Source organism: Rutilus rutilus (genome assembly GCF_951802725.1).
Source record: "Rutilus rutilus genome assembly, chromosome: 19".
Taxonomy (NCBI): Eukaryota; Metazoa; Chordata; class Actinopteri; order Cypriniformes; family Leuciscidae; genus Rutilus; species Rutilus rutilus.
This window is the reverse complement of record NC_140232.1, coordinates 3,176,910-3,202,000: the sequence shown is the minus strand read 5'-3', so window position 1 is coordinate 3,202,000 and position 25,091 is coordinate 3,176,910. Positions and strand designations below refer to the sequence as shown.

The 25,091-nt window shown below is 41.9% G+C and overlaps 2 protein-coding genes and 1 long non-coding RNA gene across 7 annotated transcripts; 2 read left to right on the top strand and 1 right to left on the bottom strand.

Moving 5' to 3' along the window:
- Window positions 1-2,321: 2,321 nt before the first annotated feature.
- On the bottom strand, window positions 2,322-7,923 carry LOC311277914. The gene is made up of 4 exons (XR_014625351.1): window positions 7,789-7,923; window positions 5,947-6,022; window positions 5,714-5,806; window positions 2,322-2,645 (listed from the first exon to the last, which is right to left on the bottom strand). It is a non-coding gene; the product is annotated as an uncharacterized lncRNA (long non-coding RNA).
- Window positions 7,924-11,683: 3,760 nt separating this feature from the next.
- Window positions 11,684-14,562, top strand: LOC311278880 (uncharacterized protein). 2 transcript variants are annotated; one of them, XM_084389982.1, is made up of 5 exons: window positions 11,684-12,021; window positions 12,758-12,889; window positions 13,133-13,270; window positions 13,534-14,315; window positions 14,395-14,562. In XM_084389982.1, exons 1-5 carry the CDS (start codon window positions 11,937-11,939, stop codon window positions 14,395-14,397), a joined length of 1,140 nt encoding a protein of 379 aa, XP_084246108.1. In that variant the 5' UTR covers window positions 11,684-11,936; the 3' UTR covers window positions 14,398-14,562. The 2 variants fall into 2 exon arrangements, with proteins under 2 accessions (XP_084246108.1, XP_084246107.1); XM_084389981.1 differs by having other exon boundaries at window positions 13,534-14,562.
- Window positions 14,563-22,287: 7,725 nt separating this feature from the next.
- On the top strand, window positions 22,288-25,091 carry LOC311278882 (uncharacterized protein). 4 transcript variants are annotated; one of them, XM_084389987.1, is made up of 5 exons: window positions 22,342-22,649; window positions 23,386-23,517; window positions 23,761-23,898; window positions 24,162-24,811; window positions 24,924-25,091. In XM_084389987.1, the coding sequence occupies exons 1-5, from the start codon at window positions 22,565-22,567 to the stop codon at window positions 24,924-24,926; spliced, it is 1,008 nt and encodes a 335-aa protein (XP_084246113.1). In that variant the 5' UTR covers window positions 22,342-22,564; the 3' UTR covers window positions 24,927-25,091. The 4 variants fall into 4 exon arrangements, with proteins under 4 accessions (XP_084246110.1, XP_084246113.1, XP_084246112.1 ...); XM_084389986.1 differs by having other exon boundaries at window positions 24,162-24,844; XM_084389985.1 differs by having other exon boundaries at window positions 24,162-24,877.

Below are 25,091 nucleotides of genomic sequence, written 5' to 3'. Positions count from 1 at the left end.
ACAAACTTTAAGCTGACAAAGCGTGAACACTTTAAGGAGAAAGTGCTGTTATATCCCTAGGGTGGCTGTACCTTAGCTAAAGCCTGGCTAGCTCAAATGGTAGAGCATCAGACTTTTAATCTGAGGGTGCAGGGTTCAAGTCCCTGTTCGGGCCAAGGTTTACAGTTGTGCAGACCTCTCCTAATCTTAAATTAGCTTAAACCACATTGCTTAAAGTCCCTACTGTCTAAGCAAGCGGTGGTGGGGGACTTTGAGAGAACTGAGCTGAAGCTTGCCATTGACTCTGTATGTGCAGGCCCGGGGCAAGTGGAAAGATTGCTTTCTCTGTATAGCATTCATTACTCTGCGTTGTGCCCGCAGCATCCCCAGTCCAAATCCGGATCATGGCAGTCTTTTCGTGTAGGTGAAGACGTCGTTGAACTCCTTTTTGCCAACACAATATTTTCGCCATCCACATTGATAGTTGGCCCCGGTGTTCTCTGATGCTCAAATCCAGAAATGAAAATCGCACGTTACACGGAAGTAGTCGTGGCCGAGAGGTTAAGGCGATGGACTCGAAATCCATTGGGGCCTCCCCGCGCAGATTTGAACCCTGCCGACTACTTGGCTCCCTGTCACTTTGTCTGATTGTGACATCCAGGAGCTTTGTACGTGCTGCTTCTTTCTCTAAAACGGAAAATCTCTTTTCAAACCTGAGGTGAGCAGGTTTTTGTGTAGGTAAAGACGTCGTTAGTTTATAAATAAGTGTTTTGGCACACCTGTCCGAGTGGCGCTACAAATTCTTCTAAAATCCGATTTGATTTCGGGCATGTTAAATTAGCGTTCGACAAACGCGAACAAACTTTTATTCATGTACACTCACAATAACAATTAAATGTTGTGCTTTTGTAAAATAAAGAAAACAAACAGGGTGCACTTTCTGCCGTCTCGGTCTCCGTCACAGAAATGAACCAAAACTCTATAGGCTACTTGCCTCGGTCACAATAAGAAAAATGTCTATAGAAAGCTTGAGTGAACAAATATTATCTGATTATGCAATCCATATGAAACCATCCAATATTAAATTGGCTATGATATAACCATGGCTGTGTATTCCCCTATATTCACTACAGTGGCTGGAACCCACTGAGCACAGACACGTCCAAACGACGTCATTACAACGTCTTTGTCGAACGTTCAGAAGACGTCCACTGAGTAGCCAGAATGAAAGTTTTTATGACGTCTTTTTTAGACGTCTTTTTGACGTTCAATGTTGACGTCCAAGTGACATAAAAAGTCAACGTTCAAAAGACGTCCAATGAAGAGTCAGCTTGAACGTCTTTTTTAGACGTCTTTTTGACGTTCACTGTTGACGTCCAACTGACATAAAAAGTGAACGTTCAGAAGACGTCCACTGAGGAGCCAGAATGAAAGTTTTTATGACGTCTTTTTTAGACGTCTTTTTGACGTTCAATGTTGACGTCCAACTGACATAAAAAGTGAACGTTCAGAAGACGTCCGCTGAGGAGCCAGAATGAAAGTTTTTATGACGTCTTTTTTAGACGTCTTTTTGACGTTCAATGTTGACGTCCAAGTGACATAAAAGGTGAACGTTCAAAAGACGTCCAATGAAGAGTCAGCTTGAACGTCTTTTTTTAGACGTCTTTTTGACGTTCACTGTTGACGTCCAACTGACATAAAAAGTGAACGTTCAGAAGACGTCCGCTGAAGAGCCAGAATGAAAGTTTTTATGACGTCTTTTTTTAGACGTCTTTTTGACGTTCACTGTTGACGTCCAACTGACATAAAAAGTGAACGTTCAGAAGACGTCCGCTGAGGAGCCAGAATGAAAGTTTTTGACGTCTTTTTTAAACGTCTTTTTAGCGTTCACTATTGACGTACATAGTGAACGTTCATTAGACATCTCTTTTAAATGTTGATTTTTGATGTCCAAGTAACATCTTTACAATATTGTAAATGAAAGTTTTCACAACGTCATTTCAACGTCACTTACAGACGTCTAAAGAACATTCATACAAAATTTTAAGATGCACAAACGAAATTAGCTTTACTATTAGCTTTATTAAACCATGTTTTGGTCATCAAACAGGCTTTTGTTCCAAGGTTGGATGACAACATAATATTCAATAAAACTCATTCTAGTCATAGTAAAAGCAGTGTGCAGAACTACTGCTTTAAAATTGTAAATAATAAATTAATACCTATCCCTTTGATGCACCTGTCTAAAACATGCAAATACTTTTTAGTAGCCTTATATTTTTGCAATTGGAAATAAGTGACATCTGATTATTGATTAAAAAAAAAGCAAAAATAGTTTGAAATGACAATTTTTTTCCATCTTTAATGAGGTTTTCAGCAAATTATGAACAGGCTGATAAATAAAACAACTCTAATGGTTACACTGAACTGCCAAGTGAACAAAAAACAAATTACTCCAGACCAAGATTGGGGGTGGGTGGTTGGAAAGGGGGAGAGAGACATAAAGTCCCCTAAACTAGAAATAAACACACGCGCCTTACAGTACTCATGTAAAATTCCTCATTATTTCCACCCCTGTATGCCCTCCACGGCACGTTTAAGATGTTCTGCTGCATGATGCTTGATTGTAGCCTCTGTAGCTTCTTTATCCCATTTTATGACTGCAGCTGCAAGAGTTGAACAAAAACAAAAAATCCATAAGTAACATTGCAAGTTAACATACAATATTTTTATACCGGCTCATTGTTTACAAGCGTGGAGGAGGATTGTTCAAATTTATTGTATGTTGAATGACATATTTATGGATTTTTGTCAGTTTATTTAAAATGGTTTGTATTAGTCTTCGCAAGTTCACTTTGTAAACAACGGGGCGGTACTTCTGCCTACGTCCAGCATGAAACTGCATTGATTTGGACTTCAACAATTTGGTTACCGTTGAAGTCCATTGTGTGGAGAAAAATCCTGGAATGTTTTCCTCAAAAACTTAATTTCTTTTCCTCTGAAGAAAGAAAGACATGAATATCTTGGATGGCATTGGGGTGAGTAAATTATCAGGAAATTTTCATTTTGAGGTGAACTAATCCTTGAAGTGGCAATACTACAGTGACCAATGGTGACTGGTGTGGTATATGGCAGCAAATAAATGACTGAAAATGGGTTCTGTAAACTCGCGTCGCTGTATGTTAGGAAGGTGTAAGACTGCAATAGACAGTGGCCTTGGGTGACAAGATATTTAAGATAGCAATCATGAATTGAGAGAGACTGCATATAATAAAATTTCTCAAGCACAGCCCAAATGTAATGCTTTTGGATACTATAACTTCCATTTTAGCAAATACTAGATTACTTGTAGATGAGTTTAGAAAGAGGTAATCCAGTGAAGTATCCAGCTCCAGCGTTATCAGTTCTGCTGTCAGTACTGGAGAAATTGAGAAAATGCACTTACTATTTATTAATGAAATATAGATGTTATCTTGCAAATTCCATCTTTGCCAGCCGTTTCTATACGAGATAATATTAAATCATCTGTCTATGATGCATTTTTGATATTTGCAATGCAGAAGAGAGTTGTTGTAAAATGCAGTCTCTACTGTTGCATTGCGGTTACTTGTTTGATAATAAAAAAGAGCTATTTAAGTAAGGGATAATGTAAAGCAAGGCGGATGTTATAGCGAATACAACCCCGCAGGCTGATGCGGAGGGGTCTTGAATCTGCCTGAAGTGGTTGTATTCGCTATAACAACCGCCTCGCTCTACATTATCCCGCTTATTACATGGCTACCCACCAAATAAATTAATAATTTGACATAAAAAATTGATTTAAAAAGGAGTTTATTCATTTAAAAAGGATTGTATTGCTTCTGCTAAAGAAAATACTCCGTTACGTCTCTACGGTTAGAATCCTGCGTCTATAGCAAACCTGTTTTTCATGGCAACGGTGTGTTATACTTAGCAGATGTGTTATCAAGAAATAACACACCGCTTTCTACATTAGAGTTCAACCAAGCCATGTAATAATGGACAATAATTTCGAGCAAGGGACGCTGTTTCCAACTTCAAGGTGGCTTATGTGTGTGCGCACCGAAACCGACCGCACTAGGGCTGGGTACCGAGTTCGATACTTTTTAGGTACCGACCGAATTGCCTCGATACTATCGAGTATCGGAAAATGACTTGTTTTTCGGTACCAGATTTCGATACCTAAGGGGTTAACTCGTCAACGTCAGTGCTCAAACAAATACATATGAAATGCACAACGACACGCCTAAATTCGCTCACGCACATACACGCAAACTCTACACACACGAGACGCGCGGAACTCTCCGCACATACTTTTATGAGACGCGCGCGCGCACACAAACTGTCCACGCACATTCTCATGAGACGCGAGCACACACACACAAACTCGCGCACATACTCAATGACACGCAAGCACACACACTCACAATACCCTAAAGATGTGGAAAAGTCGATCAAAAGTGTGGCTACATTTCTCCAGGCTCGATGCCAACAGCGTGCGATGCAGTATTTGTGGTAAAATAATGGCTGCAAAGACGGTACCGCGACAGATATGATGAAGCCCTTGACAGTGCACGGAGTAAACATAAGAGCAGAAAGTTGCTGCGTCTTCGACTGGTAAATGAAGAGATACCTTGTTGATCACTCTGACTGTGTTTATATTGCAATAATGACCTACTGATGTACACTGCCGTTCAAAAACGTGTTGGTCAGAATTTTTTTTCAGTAAGCATGCATTAAAGTGATCAAAAATGACCTTCCAAAAACTGTTCTCATATTTCAGCTTTGACAACACAGGAATAAATTACATTTTGAAATATATTCAAATAAGATTTTAAATTGTAATACTATTCCACAATATTACAAGTTTTACTGTATTTTTGATGAAACAAATTCAGCTTTGGTGAGCATGAGCTCTTTATAAAAAAAAATATTTTGTACCTTATGTATATGTATAAGGAATATTTTGTTCCTTTGTGCTTTTTTTGTTCCTTTGTGCACTGACTATGGAGCATGAGTCAAACTGAAAAAATAAAACCAAAGTTTTTCTGAGGTAATGTGTTATGTAATCTTGTTAAAATGGATTTCATAAAATTGGTATCGAAAAAAGTATCGTTCAGGAACCGGTATCGAAATCAAGGTATCGGTATCGGTATTGGTATCGAAATTTTTTGAACGATTCCCAGCCCTAACCGCAACTAGACAAGGAAATTATATTTTAGGCTTTGTGTGCGCATTTAACCATCAAATACACAACAAAATATGTCAAAATGACCGGATTGGAGAGTATTCACTTAAACAGTTCATATCTTAAATTGGTGTAAATAGTTTGGAGAAAAGGGGAGATTGGTATTATTTGATCTGCATTCAGTCTAATAAACCTTCTGATGATGGCATCATTAATGTGAATCAAACAAAAGGCAAAGAGAAAATACTCACAGCCCTTGAATGATTAACTTTGTCTTGATGAATTGTCTTAATGCTTACCCTCACTTTTGTCTATCTGAGTGCTTTTAATTTATTAAAATAGAACAATGTAAAAAAAAAAGTAAAAAAAAAAGAAATTAGTTCATTGTGTTTTTAAACTTTATGCATGTAGCATGTGCTTTTCAATTTGCAATTTTTTTAAAAGTTTGTTCAGTAGGTTACCAGTTTAAAAAGTACAATTGGGTATCATTTTATTATAATAATACTAACATAATTTGTGTACCTTTACCTTTCAAAAGTTTTAGTCGTCTCCAGAGGCAGTTTCTGCTTCTTCACCTTCCCCTTCATATTGAATTTTGCCATCAGCCGGTTGGTAAAGAGCCTGAAGAAACAAATTCACCATTTAGAAATTACATGTGTGTGGTAATCTACAGGAACTGTAGCATGGGTGAGAGTGCCAAGAGTGAATTAAAGAAATGGGGGCATGGGACACTGTTTTTTTCTGGAATCGATTAAACAAACCTCTTAGAAGTGACCATTTGCTCTGAGAAAGACCTCCCAGAGTATCTTGAGATTGGCCTTTGAACATTTTCAGAATCTGAAAGACAAAATTTGTCAAATATTACTTTATTGTTCGTAATAGTGGATATAGCTCTTGTAGCAAGTTGTGTGCCCATATAACTCGAGCAACCCCAGTGCAGAGCTCCTGCCTCTGTTGTACTGAGCGGACAGTGTAAAGATATCTAGGCTATATACTTCTGGCAAGGGCTGCACGATTTGGGGAAAATGTCATTGTCATTGGAATTATTGAGGTCAATATTGTGATTGAGATATGCAATCACGATATAATAAACAAATGGTTTCATGAGTCAACTTGCTTGGTTCTCAAGGAAAATGCACACACAGATTATTGATGATAATGCTGAAATGTGTATTTCTCGACTCAAACTAGCAACAACAACTTAATTATTGATAATACCTATAATGATCAATAAGCCATTGATGACTGGATAAAAACTCTTAAAACTTAATTGTAGCTAAGAAGACACACCTAAGAAGACTGCTGACAAGAAATGTATACACACACACAGACACAGTATATTGCTTTTAATTTATTTAGCATATAGTTAACAAAATAATACTAATATAAATGAAAGTCAAAAGCCCACAGTCATACCTGGAAACAAATCCTGTTCAAATAGGATATATGGGCCATTCTACAGAATTGGTTTAAAGTTAAACAAATTTTTATGCAAGCAAATTTTATAATATCCAATGTAAACATTTCTAGTAATTGTGCAGTTAATCATCATATTGTATTTTCAGACAGGTTTGGAATATTTATCCTCTCCCCAAAATTGTGACTAATGAAACACAATAATATGAAAGTCAACAACAATTACAATTTTAACTATTCCAAGTGTAATTTTTCCTTTGTAAAAAGCATAAATTTTATCATACGTATTTCAAAGTTAAGGATTCATTAGTATTGTCTAAAAACATTCATATTTCGTCTCAAGCATATATATTTTATGATACATTAATATAGGGCGTATACATTTTAATTTGCAGTGTAATAGCATACGTTTAAAACATTGCATTTTATTTAAACAACATATTTCATGAACATATTTCAGCAGATTTTTACTCATCTCAGTATTGCAATATAGTTAAGGAAAAGCTAAACTATAATAGCGTTACGTTCATGTAAAAATAGCATGTTGTAATTGTAGTAAACGAGCATCTGAGCCGTTCATTCACGCATACAAACGCGATTCATATTAGAACAAAGATATTTACGTTTGAATAGCGCGCGCTTTCAGCGGGTGATTAGCAGATAATGAGTTGCCATGAGAACGACTAACGTCTCTCTTTTTATATAGATTACATAAACAGAATATTCTCTTTCGTTTTGAATTAGATAATTAAAAAGTAAACACTTAAATTATTATAAAGATTACTCTTGACAGTGTGTATTTGCTGAGTTTTGCTTACGTTTAGAGACCTGCTCCAGAAAAAAAGTTCATGTAGAAGGAGAGGCAGAAAGCACACAAAAGCATAATGTTTTGTTTCGATTGTAAGTGGACACATAAAAAAGACATTTTACAGTTTATTTTTCCATATTTCAAGTCTGTATGACCATAAATGACGGAGTATTTTAAGTCTATTTTGCTGCTATGTGAAAAAAAACAGCAGAACGCGCGGGCGCATTTGTCGACTTTTCGGTTAATGTGCCCGCGCAAATTGCCGCAGTTTTAAGAAGTTTTTCAAGGTATTAGGGGGCATGTGTGACTTCCAATTCATCTGATATCATCTCTCAACTGAATAACATATTAAATTAATTTTTTTTTAATGTTTACTTACCTGTTTTAGGGTTTTAGTCCAATTAAGGCAGTGTCTCTCTCCACGTGTCAGCAGCCTCTTTCATCGGCAGGATACTTTTCCTGGTGACTTTGCAGTGTGACGTGCGATTCTTCTTCTTTGATTTTTTAACGGCGGTCGCAAACTGTTTTAGTGCATTACCGCCACCCTCAGGTTATAAATGATCTCTGGCTTACATGCTATGTCATTATACGAAATAAATAAATAAAACAAATGATTTTATCCAGCTTGGTAGCTCTTAGAAACTAAAAATAAATATTACATTATTTTATGGCCTGATGATTTATTTAATATTTCTTTTAAAATCCCTCCCATGCCCTAAATTTTCCTCTTCACTATGCTATCATATTTATTACACATCATAACAATACTCTGCTGATCAGGTACATTGCAATTATTACATAAACCAGTATCATGCTTCCCTATTAGATGCAGAGTTTTGTTTGGTCTAGTGTGCCCTAACTGTAACCTTGCAATGATTTCCCCCTTCGTACCCCAACTTAAGGGTTTATAAACATAGTTCCCCTCCCTTGTTTCCTCTATTCTATTGTTCCTGCCACATTCTCATAACTTCTTTCTTTATTATCGATTTAGCTTCTGATTTTCCTTCTTTGCTGTATATTGAAATATTTTGTGCTAGGGTTAGGGTAACCCTAACCCTAACCCTAACCCTAACCCTAATCTCACACATACGTATTTGCTATATTTGTTCATCAGTACAGGATTCTGTGTCCTCCAATGACATCAGGACATTTTGTGATGAGATATATGTGCTAAATCAACATTGAATTAGGAGTCTTTACAAAAACAAAAATACACATATGATCCCACTCCAACATTTTTTATATAAATCTGTAACATTTTAGGCCCTTTGTGGGCTCAACCCTATTTGGAAGATCCAGAGAATCATGAAGCGTGCTCTGCACCACTTGATAGTGGGTTGTAATTCTACTGAATTGCTTTTAATGCTGGAAATGTGCATGCACTGTGCAAATTTGAGCACACATTCACATCCAAAATTTCACAGTTTCTATTACTTAATCCATATATCAAATAAATAATTGATTCATTTTAGAATGATTGCATAATATCAACTTATTATGCAATATCATTTGCCATTTTCATAATAATGTGATTATTTTAATTTTTTTATTTACCAGTATTTCGTATGACTATTTGTCAAAAAACTTTTTGCATTTCACAATGACACATTTCAGATTGGTTCAGATACTGAAATAGTCTTCTGTCCAAAAGGAGTCCTGGCTTTCTTGCACATCCATACATATCCACAGTAAGGGTCCCTATTCAGATGTTCGATATTAAACCAAATTTGCACTTCCACAGATGTCCAAAGGGTTCCCTAGTCAGATGTTCAGATTTTGAACCAGTTTTGCATGTCCACAGACATCCAAAAGAGTCCCTAGTCAGACGTTCAGATATTAAACCAGTTTTGCACGTCCATAGACGTCCAAAAAAGTCCCTAGTCAGACGTTCAGATATTGAATCTGTTTTGCACGTCCACAGACGTCCAAAAGAGTCCCTAGTCAGATGTTCAGATTTTGAACCAGTTTTGCACGTCCACAGACGTCAAAAAGAGTCCCTAGTCAGACGTTCAGATATTAAACCAGTTTTGCACGTCCACAGACGTCAAAAAGAGTCCCTAGTCAGACGTTCAGATATTAAACCAGTTTTGCACGTCCATAGACGTAAAAAAGAGTCCCTAGTCAGACGTTCAGATATTAAACCAGTTTTGCACGTCCATAGACGTAAAAAAGAGTCCCTAGTCAGACGTTCAGATTTTGAACCAGTTTTGCACGTCCACAGACGTCAAAAAGAGTCCCTAGTCAGACGTTCAGATATTAAACCAGTTTTGCACGTCCACAGACGTCAAAAAGAGTCCCTAGTCAGACGTTCAGATATTAAACCAGTTTTGCACGTCCATAGACGTAAAAAAGAGTCCCTAGTCAGACGTTTAAATATTGAACCTGTTTTGCACGTCCACAGACGTAAAAAAGATTCCCTAGTCAGACGTTTAAATATTGAACCTGTTTTGCACGTCCACAGACGTCAAAAAGAGTCCCTAGTCAGACGTTTAAATATTGAACCTGTTTTGCACGTCCACAGACGTAAAAAAGATTCCCTAGTCAGACGTTTAAATATTGAACCTGTTTTGCACGTCCACAGACGTCCAAAAGAGTCCCTAGTCAGACGTTCAGATTTTGAACCAGTTTTGCACGTCCACAGACGTCAAAAAGAGTCCCCAGTCAGACGTTCAGATTTTGAACCAGTTTTGCACGTCCACAGACGTCAAAAAGAGTCCCCAGTCAGACGTTTAAATTTCGAACCTGTTTTGCACGTCCAAAGACGTCGAAAAAAGTCCCTATTCAGACGTTCAGATATTTAACCAGTTTTGCACGTCCACAGACGTCCATAGGGGGTCCTAGTTAGACGTTCAGATTTTGAACCAGTTTTGCACGTCCACAGACGTCCATAGGGGGTCCTAGTCAGACGTTCAGATATTGAACAAGTTTTGCACGTCCACAGACGTCAAAAAGAGTCCCTTGGCAGACGTTCAGATTTTTAACCAGTTTTGCACGTCCACAGACGTCCATAGGGGGTCCTAGTTAGACGTTCAGATTTTGAACCTGTTTTGCACGTCCACAGACGTCCAAAAGAGTCCCTAGTCAGACGTTCAGATTTTGAACCAGTTTTGCACGTCCACAGACGTCCATAGGGGGTCCTAGTCAGACGTTCAGATATTGAACAAGTTTTGCACGTCCACAGACGTCAAAAAGAGTCCCTTGGCAGACGTTCAGATTTTTAACCAGTTTTGCACGTCCACAGACGTCCATAGGGGGTCCTAGTTAGACGTTCAGATTTTGAACCTGTTTTGCACGTCCACAGACGTCAAAAAGAGTCCCTAGTCAGACGTTCAGATATTGAACCAGTTTTGCACGTCCACAGACGTCCATAGGGGGTCCTAGTCAGACGTTCAGATTTTGAACCAGTTTTGCACGTCCACAGACGTCAAAAAAAGTCCCTATTCAGACGTTCAGATATTGAACCAGTTTTGGACGTCCACAGATGTCCATAGGGGGTCCTAGTCAGACGTTCAGATTTTGAACCAGTTTTGCACGTCCACAGACGTCAAAAAAAGTCCCTATTCAGACGTTCAGACATTTAACCAGTTTTGCACGTCCACAGACGTCCATAGGGGGTCCTAGTTAGACGTTCAGATTTTGAACCTGTTTTGCACGTCCACAGACGTCAAAAAGAGTCCCTAGTCAGACGTTCAGATTTTGAACCTGTTTTGCACGTCCACAGACGTCCATAGGGGGTCCTAGTCAGACGTTCAGATTTCGAACCTGTTTTGCACGTCCACAGACGTCAAAAAGAGTCCCTAGTCAGACGTTCAGATTTTGAACCTGTTTTGCACGTCCACAGGACGTACAAAAGTGGTTCTGAACTGACAGACGTTATACAGACATGATCTGAACGTCTATCTGACGTCGCGTGTTTGCTGGGAAACATTGTTTTCATTCATAATTACTTGCATGGATTCACATCGCAAATCAATCAACAATTGAAAGATTCAGATTCAAATTCTAGACATGCCCCTGTGTCTCTTGATGTTCAATGCAGATTTATGCCAGTCTCCAGTAGAGATCCATTTCCTGGAGAGTTTAGGTGTAGGAGTTTAGTCATAATTACAACTTGTAACTTGTGGTAGAACTCCGACTTGTACCACGTGATCGCTGTACCACCTGACCACTGCAGATTCATTTGTCGTTGATAGTGTTGCCATAAAAACAATCAATCATCTCCTAATTACGACATCCAACCCTAATCAAACACACCTGAACAAGCTAATCAAGGTCTTCAAGATTAGGCTATATTAGAAAGCTACAGGCAAGTGATTTTCATTAGGGTTGGAGTTACCCAGACCCCCAATTGGATCTTTAAAAACGCATTTTCAAAAAGTGTTTTAAACTCCTTTGATAGCGTTTGTTGTGGGACTCCGCTGATATTTTGATGCAGCAACAGGGGGTTTTTCTTTGTAGTTTTATTGTAGACTCACTAATTCAGTGCATCTTCCAGCAGAGCTGATTTTGAGATTGCAGGCTGAGAGGATGACAGCTCAAGTGTACTGCTCATTTAGTGCTGTTTTATTGTGTCTGTCTGCTTGTTTAAGCACAACAGATGCTGGAGTCCTAGGTGAGAAGTTCTTTTAGCTTCATTATGCAGCCAGAAGAAGTGCATAAATAAAGTGCCTTACAAAATTGGATTTCAGACACATCTGCTTACAAAAATACAGTATAGCCGTCAAGTTGAAGTTCATCTTTGTATGTTGGTTTAGTTTTAATAATAAGCAAAGTATAAATATGCAAACTGTCATATGTTTATGCATTTTTCATTGTACAAGTAAAACCCATATAATCGCTAATAGGCATTTGTTTACTGTAAAACAAGAACATTAGTGTAATATGGCTACAAAATTGTTACCGGACAGTATCAATCCTGAGTTTCAACTTTTCATCAAGAAATGCATGAGCCTACAATATAACATGGCGGGGCTAATTATAACCGATAACTCTGCATTTTACATATATAGTGGGTTTCTATATTCGTTTTGTTTTCTGTTGAGTAGCTTATTAAAATGCTTAAAAGGAAATGAGGGTGGTCATGGGGATGGCATCATTTTTGAAGATGTACACCAGTAAATTTGTATACAACATAATAACTGATGTCCATGCTTTCTACAGTGGGGTAGGTTGTAACTGCACTTTGAAACCGATTGATGCAGTTTAGAGAAAAATGGTAGATTTCTAAGCTACTTGAATTGAAGCAGATAAATGTGTGAATATTATGAAGTTTGAGACTCATTGCAAAACCCCTGACTTGGAAATGCTGAAGCAAACTATTACAGCACCTCTTGAATCCTCTTCTGTAGTGTCTGGTCATTGTCCGGCGATGCTGACGGTCGTGCCCTCCCGACGAGGATGCACTTCTGATAGAGACTGCTCTGGAGGACACAAATGCTGTCAATTTCCCTGTGGGGCCGCGTGTGTGCCGCCTGTTTTCAGTGAGTTTTAATTATTTATTCATGCTATACGTCTTCCAGAAAAAAACCCTGAATTTTTTCACTCAGGAATTGCTAGCGGTTTCTTTGCAATTTGTGAAACTTACAAGTAACGCATTGAACTAAATGTGAAACTATGAAGTAGATGGACTGAATTTTCCGGTAAATCCTTCTACGATTTTTCATAGTGTATGAGACCTTCAGTATTCAGTGATGTGGTTTCTCTGTCATGTGTCTCTATAACAGCAAAGGCAGGGGAGTGTCCAAGCACAAATTCTGGAGCAGGAATGTGTGCAGAGTTGTGTTACTATGACAGTGACTGTCCGAACAATGAGAAATGCTGCAGCAATGGATGTGGACATCAGTGTATGGATCCATTTGCAGGTATTTGTTATTATATTAGTGTTTGAGTCCGCTTCCTCATTTCAGTTTCTTGTTTTATAATTAATCGTTCTCAATTTAAAAAGTATTCAGCCAATAGCACGGTTTAAAGCACAGGATGGCTTTACAAAATTAATTCATATGATTCATTAATACGATCATGATTAATAATTAGGAGTAAAAGTTGGTATTTGGTTTTTGTGATGTATCTGAGAATGAATGCCTCTAATCGGACTGACTGAAGTTGACTATCTGTATCCATCCAGTGAAGCCTGCAGCCGAACCGCCGAAGCCTCCAGGAAAGCCTGCAGCCGAACCTCCAAAGCCTCCAGGAAAGCCTGCAGCCGAACCTCCAAAGCCTCCAGGAAAGCCTGCAGCCGAACCTCCAAAGCCTCCAGTGAAGCCTGCAGCCGAACCTCCAAAACCTCCAGGGAAGCCTGCAGCCGAACCTCCAAAACCTCCAGGAAAGCCTGCAGCCGAACCTCCAAAGCCTCCAGTGAAGCCTGCAGCCGAACCTCCAAAGCCTCCAGGAAAGCCTGCAGCTGAACCTCCGAAGCCTCCAGTGAAGCCTTCCGCTGAACTACCTGAGCCGGAGCCTTCTACAGAAGAGCCGGAGCTTTCTAACGAACTCCCGGAGCCTTCTACAGAACTGCCGGAACCTTCTGCTGAACTGCCTGAGCCTTCTACCGAACCTCCGGTGCCTTCAGACGAACTGCCAGTGACGCCTGCAGCCGAACCTCCAAAGCCTCCAGTGACGCCTGCAGCCGAACCTCCAAAGCCTCCAGTGAAGCCTGCAGCCGAACCTCCAAAGCCTCCAGGAAAGCCTGCAGCCGAACCTCCAAAGCCTCCAGGAAAGCCTGCGGCCGAACCGCCCAAGCCTCCAGTGAAGCCTGCGGCCGAACCGCCCAAGCCTCCAGTGAAGCCTGCAGCCGAACCGCCCAAGCCTCCAGTGAAGCCTGCAGCCGAACCGCCCAAGCCTCCAGTGAAGCCTGCGGCCGAACCCCCGAAGCCTCCAGTGAAGCCTGCGGCCGAACCGCCCAAGCCTCCAGTGAAGCCTGCAGCCGAACCGCCCAAGCCTCCAGTGAAGCCTGCAGCCGAACCGCCCAAGCCTCCAGTGAAGCCTCCAGTGAAGCCTGCAGCCGAACCGCCCAAGCCTCCTTACCCTTATGGCTAATGTCCTGGCCATAATTAATGTGGCTATGCATGCAGTTACTGTAACTGTGCTGTTTTAACCATTGGCTGTATGGTGTGTTTTCCCTGTTTATCACCAAATAAATCTCACACTTGTAAGACCACTTTTTTTTTTTTTTTTTTTTTTAGTGGGGAAAACAAGGAATTCGATTTTTGTATTCCAGTGTTAGTTCGGCTGTTTTCACATAATGGCTCATTGGAATCAATGCGTGAGATCCCACCCTCCAAAGCTGCGCCTCCTTCAAAATGCTTGAACACACACAGCAGAGTCTGTAAAGTGTCACGAGATGAAAGACTGCACTAAATTGCCTCATGTCTAAAATGCATAACATGCAGTGATAATGAACGTAAACAACTTGCAGTGCTCTAGTTGTACCACCTGACTGATGCTGATTCATTTTGGCGTTGATAGTGTTGACATGGAAACGTCTAAATCCAAATGCAATGATTGGATAAACCATTCTATTTTTGATTGCTATAGAATGTGAAGTTTCAACCAGTATTGTCTATTGACCAATAGTCTTCTGCATTCTGAAGCATTTTAGTGAAATTGTGTCTTCTAGTGGTCATTTTATTTTACGAAGTTGCAACTTCAAGCCTATTAACAGATGATCCCTTTAGTTGCCTGTGACCAAATGAGTTCTGAATGCCGAGTTCACACTGCACAATTTTCAAAGTAGTCGGGGCACTGTTCTTTTCACACTAAACGACTATCTGGGGTAACGTTCAGTTGCTGCTGTGTGCACGATGCACCGACGACAGGGGGTTTCACACTGCATGACTTGACAAAAGAAAGAAGAGCTGACAACTGTCTGGTCTGCAAACTGCGTTTCACATCCAAAACTAATGCGAGAAGTAGTCGTGGCCTGCTCTCGAAGTCCTAACAAGTCCAAACAACTCCTAACAGAATCCAAACAGAGTCCTAACGATGGGGCAAAAGAGCCAATCATATGCTTCAGGGGGGCAAAAGAGCCAATCATATGCGTCGAAACGGGCCCCGTGCGGACAGTGTTCTCATTGGTTGACTGACGGACTCGGAGACGACAGTTGATCCTGAGGTAACTTTATTTACCGGCGGCGAATATCTCTTGACACTAAAAGTAAGTAGAACTTACTAAAATTATGTAAATCACTGAAGTGAAATCGTAAAAGTATGTGGTGTGTTTGTAAATACTTCTGCTGTGACAAACGTTGGATGTTTTTCGGTAAGTTTGATAAGACGGTCACAAACCTTAAGGGATAATGTAACGCTGATCGCTAGCAGCTAAGTTAAGTTATGTTAATTATTTTCTTTACTGAACGTTTTTAAGTGTCTTTTGTGTGTCTGTCTTGTGATGTGAAAACCGTAAACGCCTGAGGTGTTTTTGTGTGCTTTTTTAATAATCTAGTGACGTCAGCACGAAGACCCTATTTGAAGAGTACCGTTAGACCTATGAATTAACTTTCTGAGTAAAATAAATTGTGAAATTAATTACTGTTACCAATCAACACATTTGTCATATGATAGGGTAGGCTTTATTTGATAGACATATTGCTGAAATATTGAGAAATAAAGCCTTGCTTGTGGTGATCAGTAACGTTAGTTGAGTAGTATTTCCATCTGTTACGGTTTATTTTTGTTATTTTCCATATATTGTCCCTAATATCTGCAGAAATGACAAAAACTGGGAAACCGGATGCCTACTGGGCAGGTGTGATGTCCCTGTATGCCCAGGGAAAATACACATTTACGACTGGCAAAAGGCCAGGATCCAGGCGATGGAGGGCGGTAATGCTGCGGATTGCTGATTGTCCTCTGACCCCCCTGAAAGGTCAAACTACTGTCCACAAACTAGACATATTTGGGAAAAGGATCCCCTGCAAGTGTGGATACCACGAGGTAAACGATGCCATTGAATCCTTAAACCTGTGATGTGATGAAAATATACTGGAAAATGTAATGGAAAATGTTTTCTCCTCAGTTCTACTGTTTGTTTCCAGTGTTAAACAGTGTGAGTATGTAATTATTAGTGAAAATGTACTTTAAATGTAAACCCACTTTTATTTTTCCCAGTCAGCAGAGAAGGCAGGGACAGCAGCATCCAGTGATAGTCAGCTGAGGGCTCCACAGGCCAGTGCTGCAACCCAGTTTGGGTTTTCCCAGTCAGCAGGGAAAGCAGCATCCAGTGCAGGTCAGCTGTGTCTCAGGTCAGCTGAGAGTTTACAGGCCAGTGCAGGTGCAACAGCTACAGGTTCTCAGGCCAGTGCAGGTGCAACAGCTACAGGTTCTCATGCCAGTGCAGCAGCTGGGAAAGCAGGACCACAGACAGACAGGTGTAGGTCAGAAAACTCCAGCTCTGTGCAGGATGAGCGAGGGGAAGTCTATCACATGCTCGCTGTGTAGTCAGGAGGTGATGTGCGAGGACTTCACGCAGCACCTGTCAGACTACCACACCCAGGAGCAGTGTGAGCAGTGTGGTGCAAAGGCCTGGGGGTCTCTTGGATTGTTACAGCACATAGAGGAATGTCACCTTTTGACCTGTCCAACAGACCTCCCAGATGTTGCTGCTCCTACCACTCCCATAGCCCAAGAGACGACACTGCAACCCAGTGACCCACCCGATGTTCCTGTCCCTGTTCCTGCTCCTCCCACAGCTCATGAGACGTCACTAGCACCACCACGACACCCACTCACTCTGCAGCCTCCTGAGGTAAACTGGGTGAATTTTCTACCCAAGCAGTTCACCAGAGTCATCCAGCCAGCTGACCAGGAGTGGATCGCCCACAGGAGTGGATTCCCCTTCTTTCCCCTTGCATTCGTTCTCTCTTAGAAAAGTCAAACAGAAACCTACTCATTATGTCCCAATTGCTCGTTTGTCGAAACCACCTTAGACTTAGCAACATGCCATGAAAAAAAAACCTCCACTCTTTCAATGTCAGTGTTCCTAGCTTTGGCAGGAGCAGCCTATCTCTCTCATCCCTTTATAAATTGTGGTCTTCATCCTTTAATGCCACAAACTTTAAGCTGGGGTGGCTGTACCTTAGCTAAAGCCCGGCTAGCTCAAATGGTAGAGCATCAGACTTTTAATCTGAGGGTCTAGGGTTCAAGTCCCTGTTCGGGCCAAGGTTTATTGCAGACCTCCCCTAATCTTAAATTAGCTTAAACCACATTGCTTAAAGTCCCTACTGTCTAAGCAAGCGGTGGTGGGGGACTTTGAGAGAACTGAGCTGAAGCTTGCCATTGACTCTGTATGTGCAGGCCCGGGGCAAGTGGTTTGCTTTCTCTGTATAGCATTTAGTACTCTGCGTTGTGCCCGCAGCATCCCCAGTCCAAATCTGGATCATGGCAGTCTTTTTGTGTAGGTGAAGACGTCGTTGAACTCCTTTTTGCCAACACAATATTTTAGCCGAGTGGACCCTCTGCTGCGGCACAACCACATTGATGGTTGGCCCCAGTGTTCTCTGCTGCTCACATCCAGAAAAGAAAATAGCATGTGACTAACTGGCAGGAGTAGTCGTGGCCGAGAGGTTAAGGAGATGGACTTGAAATCCATTGGGGTCTCCCCGTGCAGGGTTAGAACCCTGCTGACTACGTGGCTTTTTTTCACTTTGTCTGTTTTCAACAGAAATTGAGACATCCAGGTGCTTTGTACGAGCTGCTTTTTTCTCTAACACGGAAAATTGGGCAACCCACATCTCTTTTCAAGCATGACGCGAGCAGGTTTTTGTGTGGGTGAAGACGTCGTTGAACCCCTTTTTGCTGACACAATATGTTAGCTTAGTGCATCCTCTGCTGCTCACATCCACATTGATGGTTGGCCCCGGTGTCCTCTGCTGCTCACTTCCAGAAAGGGAAATAGCATTTGACTACCTATCAAGTGTAGTCGTGGCCGAGAGGTTAAGGCGATGGACTTGAAATCCATTGGGGTCTCCCCGCGCAGGTTCGAACCCTGCCGACTATGTGGCTTTTTTTCACTTTGTCTGATTGCGACAGGAGTTGTGACATCCAGGATCTTTGTACGAGCTGCTAACATGGAAACTGGGCTCTTTTCAAGCCTGAAGTGGGCGTCGTTTCAAAAGGCCCAGATCATCTGTGATTTTGGCCATTCTATTCAGGCAGTCGGAGCAATGGCTTTGGCATCCCCCGACAACTTCACGGCCTTCACGTTGGGCAGCTCAAGAGTCGCCGCATTATATTTTATGGAGAATCTTGGATATTAGTGTTTTGAAATGTTGCATTCGTTCTCTCTTAGAAAAGTCAAACAGAAACCTACTCATTATGTCCCAATTGCTCGTTTGTCGAAACCACCTTAGACTTAGCAACATGCCATGAAAGAAAACCTCCACTCTTTCAATGTCAGTGTTCCTAGCTTTGGCAGGAGCAGCCTATCTCTCTCATCCCTTTATAAATTGTGGTCTTCATCCTTTAATGCCACAAACTTTAAGTTGACAAAGCGTGAACACTTTAAGGAGAAAGTGCTGTTATATCCCTAGGGTGGCTGTACCTTAGCTAAAGCACGGCTGCTCAAATGGTAGAGCATCAGACTTTTAATCTGAGGGTCCAGGGTTCAAGTCCCTGCTCGGGCCAAGGTTTATTGCAGACCTCCCCTAATCTTAAATTAGCTTAAACCACATTGCTTAAAGTCCCTACTGTCTAAGCAAGCGGTGGTGGGGGACTTTGAGAGAACTGAGCTGAAGCTTGCCATTGACTCTGTATGTGCAGGCCCGGGGCAAGTGGTTTGCTTTCTCTGTATAGCATTTAGTACTCTGCGTTGTGCCCGCAGCATCCCCAGTCCAAATCCGGATCATGGCAGTCTTTTTGTGTAGGTGAAGACGTCGTTGAACTCCTTTTTGCCAACACAATATTTTCGCCATCCACATTGATAGTTGGCCGCGGTGTTCTCTGATGCTCAAATCCAGAAATGAAAATAGCATGTGACATGGAAGTAGTCGTGGCCGAGAGGTTAAGGCGATGGACTCGAAATCCATTGGGGTCTCCCCGCGCAGGTTCGAACCCTGCCGACTACGTGGCTCCTTGTCACTTTGTCTGTTTGCGACAGGAATTGTGACATCCAGGAGCTTTGTACTAGCTGCTTCTTTCTCTAAAACGGAAAATCTCTTTTCAAGCCTGAGGTGAGCAGGTTTTTGTGTAGGTAAAGACGTCGTTAGTTTATAAATAAATGGGGGACTTGAGAGAACTGAGCTGAAGCTTGCCGTTGACTCTTGTATGTGCAGGCCCGGGGCGAGTGGTTTGCTTTCTCGCCATAGCATTTAGTAGTCTGCGTTGTGCCCGCAGCACCCCCAGTCCAAATCCAGATCATGGCAGTCTTTTTGTGCATGTGAAGACGTCGTTGAACTCCTTTTTGCCAACACAATATTTTAGCCGAGTGGACCCTCTGCTGCGCACAACCACATTGATGGTTGGCCCCAGTGTTTTCTGCTGCTCACATCCAGAAAGGAAAATAGCATTTGACTCCCTATCAAGTGTAGTCGTGGCCGAGAGGTTAAGGCGATGGACTTGAAATCCATTGGGGTCTCCCCGCGCAGGTTCGAACCCTGCCGACTACGTGGCTTTTTTTCACTTTGTCTGATTGCGACAGGAGTTGTGACATCCAGGATCTTTGTACGAGCTGCTTTTTTCTCTAACACGGAAAATTGGGCAACCCACATCTCTTTTCAAGCATGACGCGAGCAGGTTTTTGTGTGGGTGAAGACGTCGTTGAACCCCTTTTTGCTGACACAATATGTTAGCTGAGTGCATCCTCTACTGCTCACATCCACATTGATGGTTGGCCCCGGTGTCCTCTGCTGCTCACTTCCAGAAAGGAAAATAGCATTTGACTCCCTATCAAGTGTAGTCGTGGCCGAGAGGTTAAGGCGATGGACTTGAAATCCATTGGGGTCTCCCCGCGCAGATTCGAACCCTGCCGTCTACGTGGCTTTTTTTCACTTTGTCTGATTGCAACAGGAGTTGTGACATCCAGGATCTTTGTACGAGCTGCTAACATGGAAACTGGGCTCTTTTCAAGCCTGAAGTGGGCGTCGTTTCAAAAGGCCCAGATCATCTGTGATTTTGGCCATTCTATTCAGGTTAGTCGGAGCAATGGCTTTGGCATCCCCCGACAACTTCACGACCTTCACGTTGGGCAGCTCATATATATTATATTTTATGGAGAATCTTGGATATTAGTGTTTTGAAATGTTGCATTCATTCTCTCTTAGAAAAGTCAAACAGAAACCTACTCATTATGTCCCAATTGCTCCTTTGTCGAAACCACCTTAGACTTAGCAACATGCCATGAAAAAAAACCTTCACTCTTTCAATGTCAGTGTTCCTAGCTTTGGCAGGAGCAGCCTATCTCTCTCGTCCCTTTATAAATTGTGGTCTTCATCCTTTAATGCCACAAACTTTAAGCTGACAAAGCGTGAACACTTTAAGGAGAAAGTGCTGTTATATCCCTAGGGTGGCTGTACCTTAGCTAAAGCCTGGCTAGCTCAAATGGTAGAGCATCAGACTTTTAATCTGAGGGTGCAGGGTTCAAGTCCCTGTTCGGGCCAAGGTTTACAGTTGTGCAGACCTCTCCTAATCTTAAATTAGCTTAAACCACATTGCTTAAAGTCCCTACTGTCTAAGCAAGCGGTGGTGGGGGACTTTGAGAGAACTGAGCTGAAGCTTGCCATTGACTCTGTATGTGCAGGCCCGGGGCAAGTGGAAAGATTGCTTTCTCTGTATAGCATTCATTACTCTGCGTTGTGCCCGCAGCATCCCCAGTCCAAATCCGGATCATGGCAGTCTTTTCGTGTAGGTGAAGACGTCGTTGAACTCCTTTTTGCCAACACAATATTTTCGCCATCCACATTGATAGTTGGCCCCGGTGTTCTCTGATGCTCAAATCCAGAAATGAAAATCGCACGTTACACGGAAGTAGTCGTGGCCGAGAGGTTAAGGCGATGGACTCGAAATCCATTGGGGCCTCCCCGCGCAGATTTGAACCCTGCCGACTACTTGGCTCCCTGTCACTTTGTCTGATTGTGACATCCAGGAGCTTTGTACGTGCTGCTTCTTTCTCTAAAACGGAAAATCTCTTTTCAAACCTGAGGTGAGCAGGTTTTTGTGTAGGTAAAGACGTCGTTAGTTTATAAATAAGTGTTTTGGCACACCTGTCCGAGTGGCGCTACAAATTCTTCTAAAATCCGATTTGATTTCGGGCATGTTAAATTAGCGTTCGACAAACGCGAACAAACTTTTATTCATGTACACTCACAATAACAATTAAATGTTGTGCTTTTGTAAAATAAAGAAAACAAACAGGGTGCACTTTCTGCCGTCTCGGTCTCCGTCACAGAAATGAACCAAAACTCTATAGGCTACTTGCCTCGGTCACAATAAGAAAAATGTCTATAGAAAGCTTGAGTGAACAAATATTATCTGATTATGCAATCCATATGAAACCATCCAATATTAAATTGGCTATGATATAACCATGGCTGTGTATTCCCCTATATTCACTACAGTGGCTGGAAACATTGTTTTCATTCATAATTACTTGCATGGATTCACATCGCAAATCAATCAACAATTGAAAGATTCAGATTCAAATTCTAGACATGCCCCTGTGTCTCTTGATGTTCAATGCAGATTTATGCCAGTCTCCAGTAGAGATCCATTTCCTGGAGAGTTTAGGTGTAGGAGTTTAGTCATAATTACAACTTGTAACTTGTGGTAGAACTCCGACTTGTACCACGTGATCGCTGTACCACCTGACCACTGCAGATTCATTTGTCGTTGATAGTGTTGCCATAAAAACAATCAATCATCTCCTAATTACGACATCCAACCCTAATCAAACACACCTGAACAAGCTAATCAAGGTCTTCAAGATTAGGCTATATTAGAAAGCTACAGGCAAGTGATTTTCATTAGGGTTGGAGTTACCCAGACCCCCAATTGGATCTTTAAAAACGCATTTTCAAAAAGTGTTTTAAACTCCTTTGATAGCGTTTGTTGTGGGACTCCGCTGATATTTTGATGCAGCAACAGGGGGTTTTTCTTTGTAGTTTTATTGTAGACTCACTAATTCAGTGCATCTTCCAGCAGAGCTGATTTTGAGATTGCAGGCTGAGAGGATGACAGCTCAAGTGTACTGCTCATTTAGTGCTGTTTTATTGTGTCTGTCTGCTTGTTTAAGCACAACAGATGCTGGAGTCCTAGGTGAGAAGTTCTTTTAGCTTCATTATGCAGCCAGAAGAAGTGCATAAATAAAGTGCCTTACAAAATTGGATTTCAGACACATCTGCTTACAAAAATACAGTATAGCCGTCAAGTTGAAGTTCATCTTTGTATGTTGGTTTAGTTTTAATAATAAGCAAAGTATAAATATGCAAACTGTCATATGTTTATGCATTTTTCATTGTACAAGTAAAACCCATATAATCGCTAATAGGCATTTGTTTACTGTAAAACAAGAACATTAGTGTAATATGGCTACAAAATTGTTACCGGACAGTATCAATCCTGAGTTTCAACTTTTCATCAAGAAATGCATGAGCCTACAATATAACATGGCGGGGCTAATTATAACCGATAACTCTGCATTTTACATATATAGTGGGTTTCTATATTCGTTTTGTTTTCTGTTGAGTAGCTTATTAAAATGCTTAAAAGGAAATGAGGGTGGTCATGGGGATGGCATCATTTTTGAAGATGTACACCAGTAAATTTGTATACAACATAATAACTGATGTCCATGCTTTCTACAGTGGGGTAGGTTGTAACTGCACTTTGAAACCGATTGATGCAGTTTAGAGAAAAATGGTAGATTTCTAAGCTACTTGAATTGAAGCAGATAAATGTGTGAATATTATGAAGTTTGAGACTCATTGCAAAACCCCTGACTTGGAAATGCTGAAGCAAACTATTACAGCACCTCTTGAATCCTCTTCTGTAGTGTCTGGTCATTGTCCGGCGATGCTGACGGTCGTGCCCTCCCGACGAGGATGCACTTCTGATAGAGACTGCTCTGGAGGACACAAATGCTGTCAATTTCCCTGTGGGGCCGCGTGTGTGCCGCCTGTTTTCAGTGAGTTTTAATTATTTATTCATGCTATACGTCTTCCAGAAAAAAACCCTGAATTTTTTCACTCAGGAATTGCTAGCGGTTTCTTTGCAATTTGTGAAACTTACAAGTAACGCATTGAACTAAATGTGAAACTATGAAGTAGATGGACTGAATTTTCCGGTAAATCCTTCTACGATTTTTCATAGTGTATGAGACCTTCAGTATTCAGTGATGTGGTTTCTCTGTCATGTGTCTCTATAACAGCAAAGGCAGGGGAGTGTCCAAGCACAAATTCTGGAGCAGGAATGTGTGCAGAGTTGTGTTACTATGACAGTGACTGTCCGAAGAATGAGAAATGCTGCAGCAATGGATGTGGACATCAGTGTATGGATCCATTTGCAGGTATTTGTTATTATATTAGTGTTTGAGTCCGCTTCCTCATTTCAGTTTCTTGTTTTATAATTAATCGTTCTCAATTTAAAAAGTATTCAGCCAATAGCACGGTTTAAAGCACAGGATGGCTTTACAAAATTAATTCATATGATTCATTAATACGATCATGATTAATAATTAGGAGTAAAAGTTGGTATTTGGTTTTTGTGATGTATCTGAGAATGAATGCCTCTAATCGGACTGACTGAAGTTGACTATCTGTATCCATCCAGTGAAGCCTGCAGCCGAACCGCCGAAGCCTCCAGGAAAGCCTGCAGCCGAACCTCCAAAGCCTCCAGGAAAGCCTGCAGCCGAACCTCCAAAGCCTCCAGGAAAGCCTGCAGCCGAACCTCCAAAGCCTCCAGTGAAGCCTGCAGCCGAACCTCCAAAACCTCCAGGGAAGCCTGCAGCCGAACCTCCAAAACCTCCAGGAAAGCCTGCAGCCGAACCTCCAAAGCCTCCAGTGAAGCCTGCAGCCGAACCTCCAAAGCCTCCAGGAAAGCCTGCAGCTGAACCTCCGAAGCCTCCAGTGAAGCCTTCCGCTGAACTACCTGAGCCGGAGCCTTCTACAGAAGAGCCGGAGCTTTCTAACGAACTCCCGGAGCCTTCTACAGAACTGCCGGAACCTTCTGCTGAACTGCCTGAGCCTTCTACCGAACCTCCGGTGCCTTCAGACGAACTGCCAGTGACGCCTGCAGCCGAACCTCCAAAGCCTCCAGTGACGCCTGCAGCCGAACCTCCAAAGCCTCCAGTGAAGCCTGCAGCCGAACCTCCAAAGCCTCCAGGAAAGCCTGCAGCCGAACCTCCAAAGCCTCCAGGAAAGCCTGCGGCCGAACCGCCCAAGCCTCCAGTGAAGCCTGCGGCCGAACCGCCCAAGCCTCCAGTGAAGCCTGCAGCCGAACCGCCCAAGCCTCCAGTGAAGCCTGCAGCCGAACCGCCCAAGCCTCCAGTGAAGCCTGCAGCCGAACCGCCCAAGCCTCCAGTGAAGCCTCCAGTGAAGCCTGCAGCCGAACCGCCCAAGCCTCCTTACCCTTATGGCTAATGTCCTGGCCATAATTAATGTGGCTATGCATGCAGTTACTGTAACTGTGCTGTTTTAACCATTGGCTGTATGGTGTGTTTTCCCTGTTTATCACCAAATAAATCTCACACTTGTAAGACCA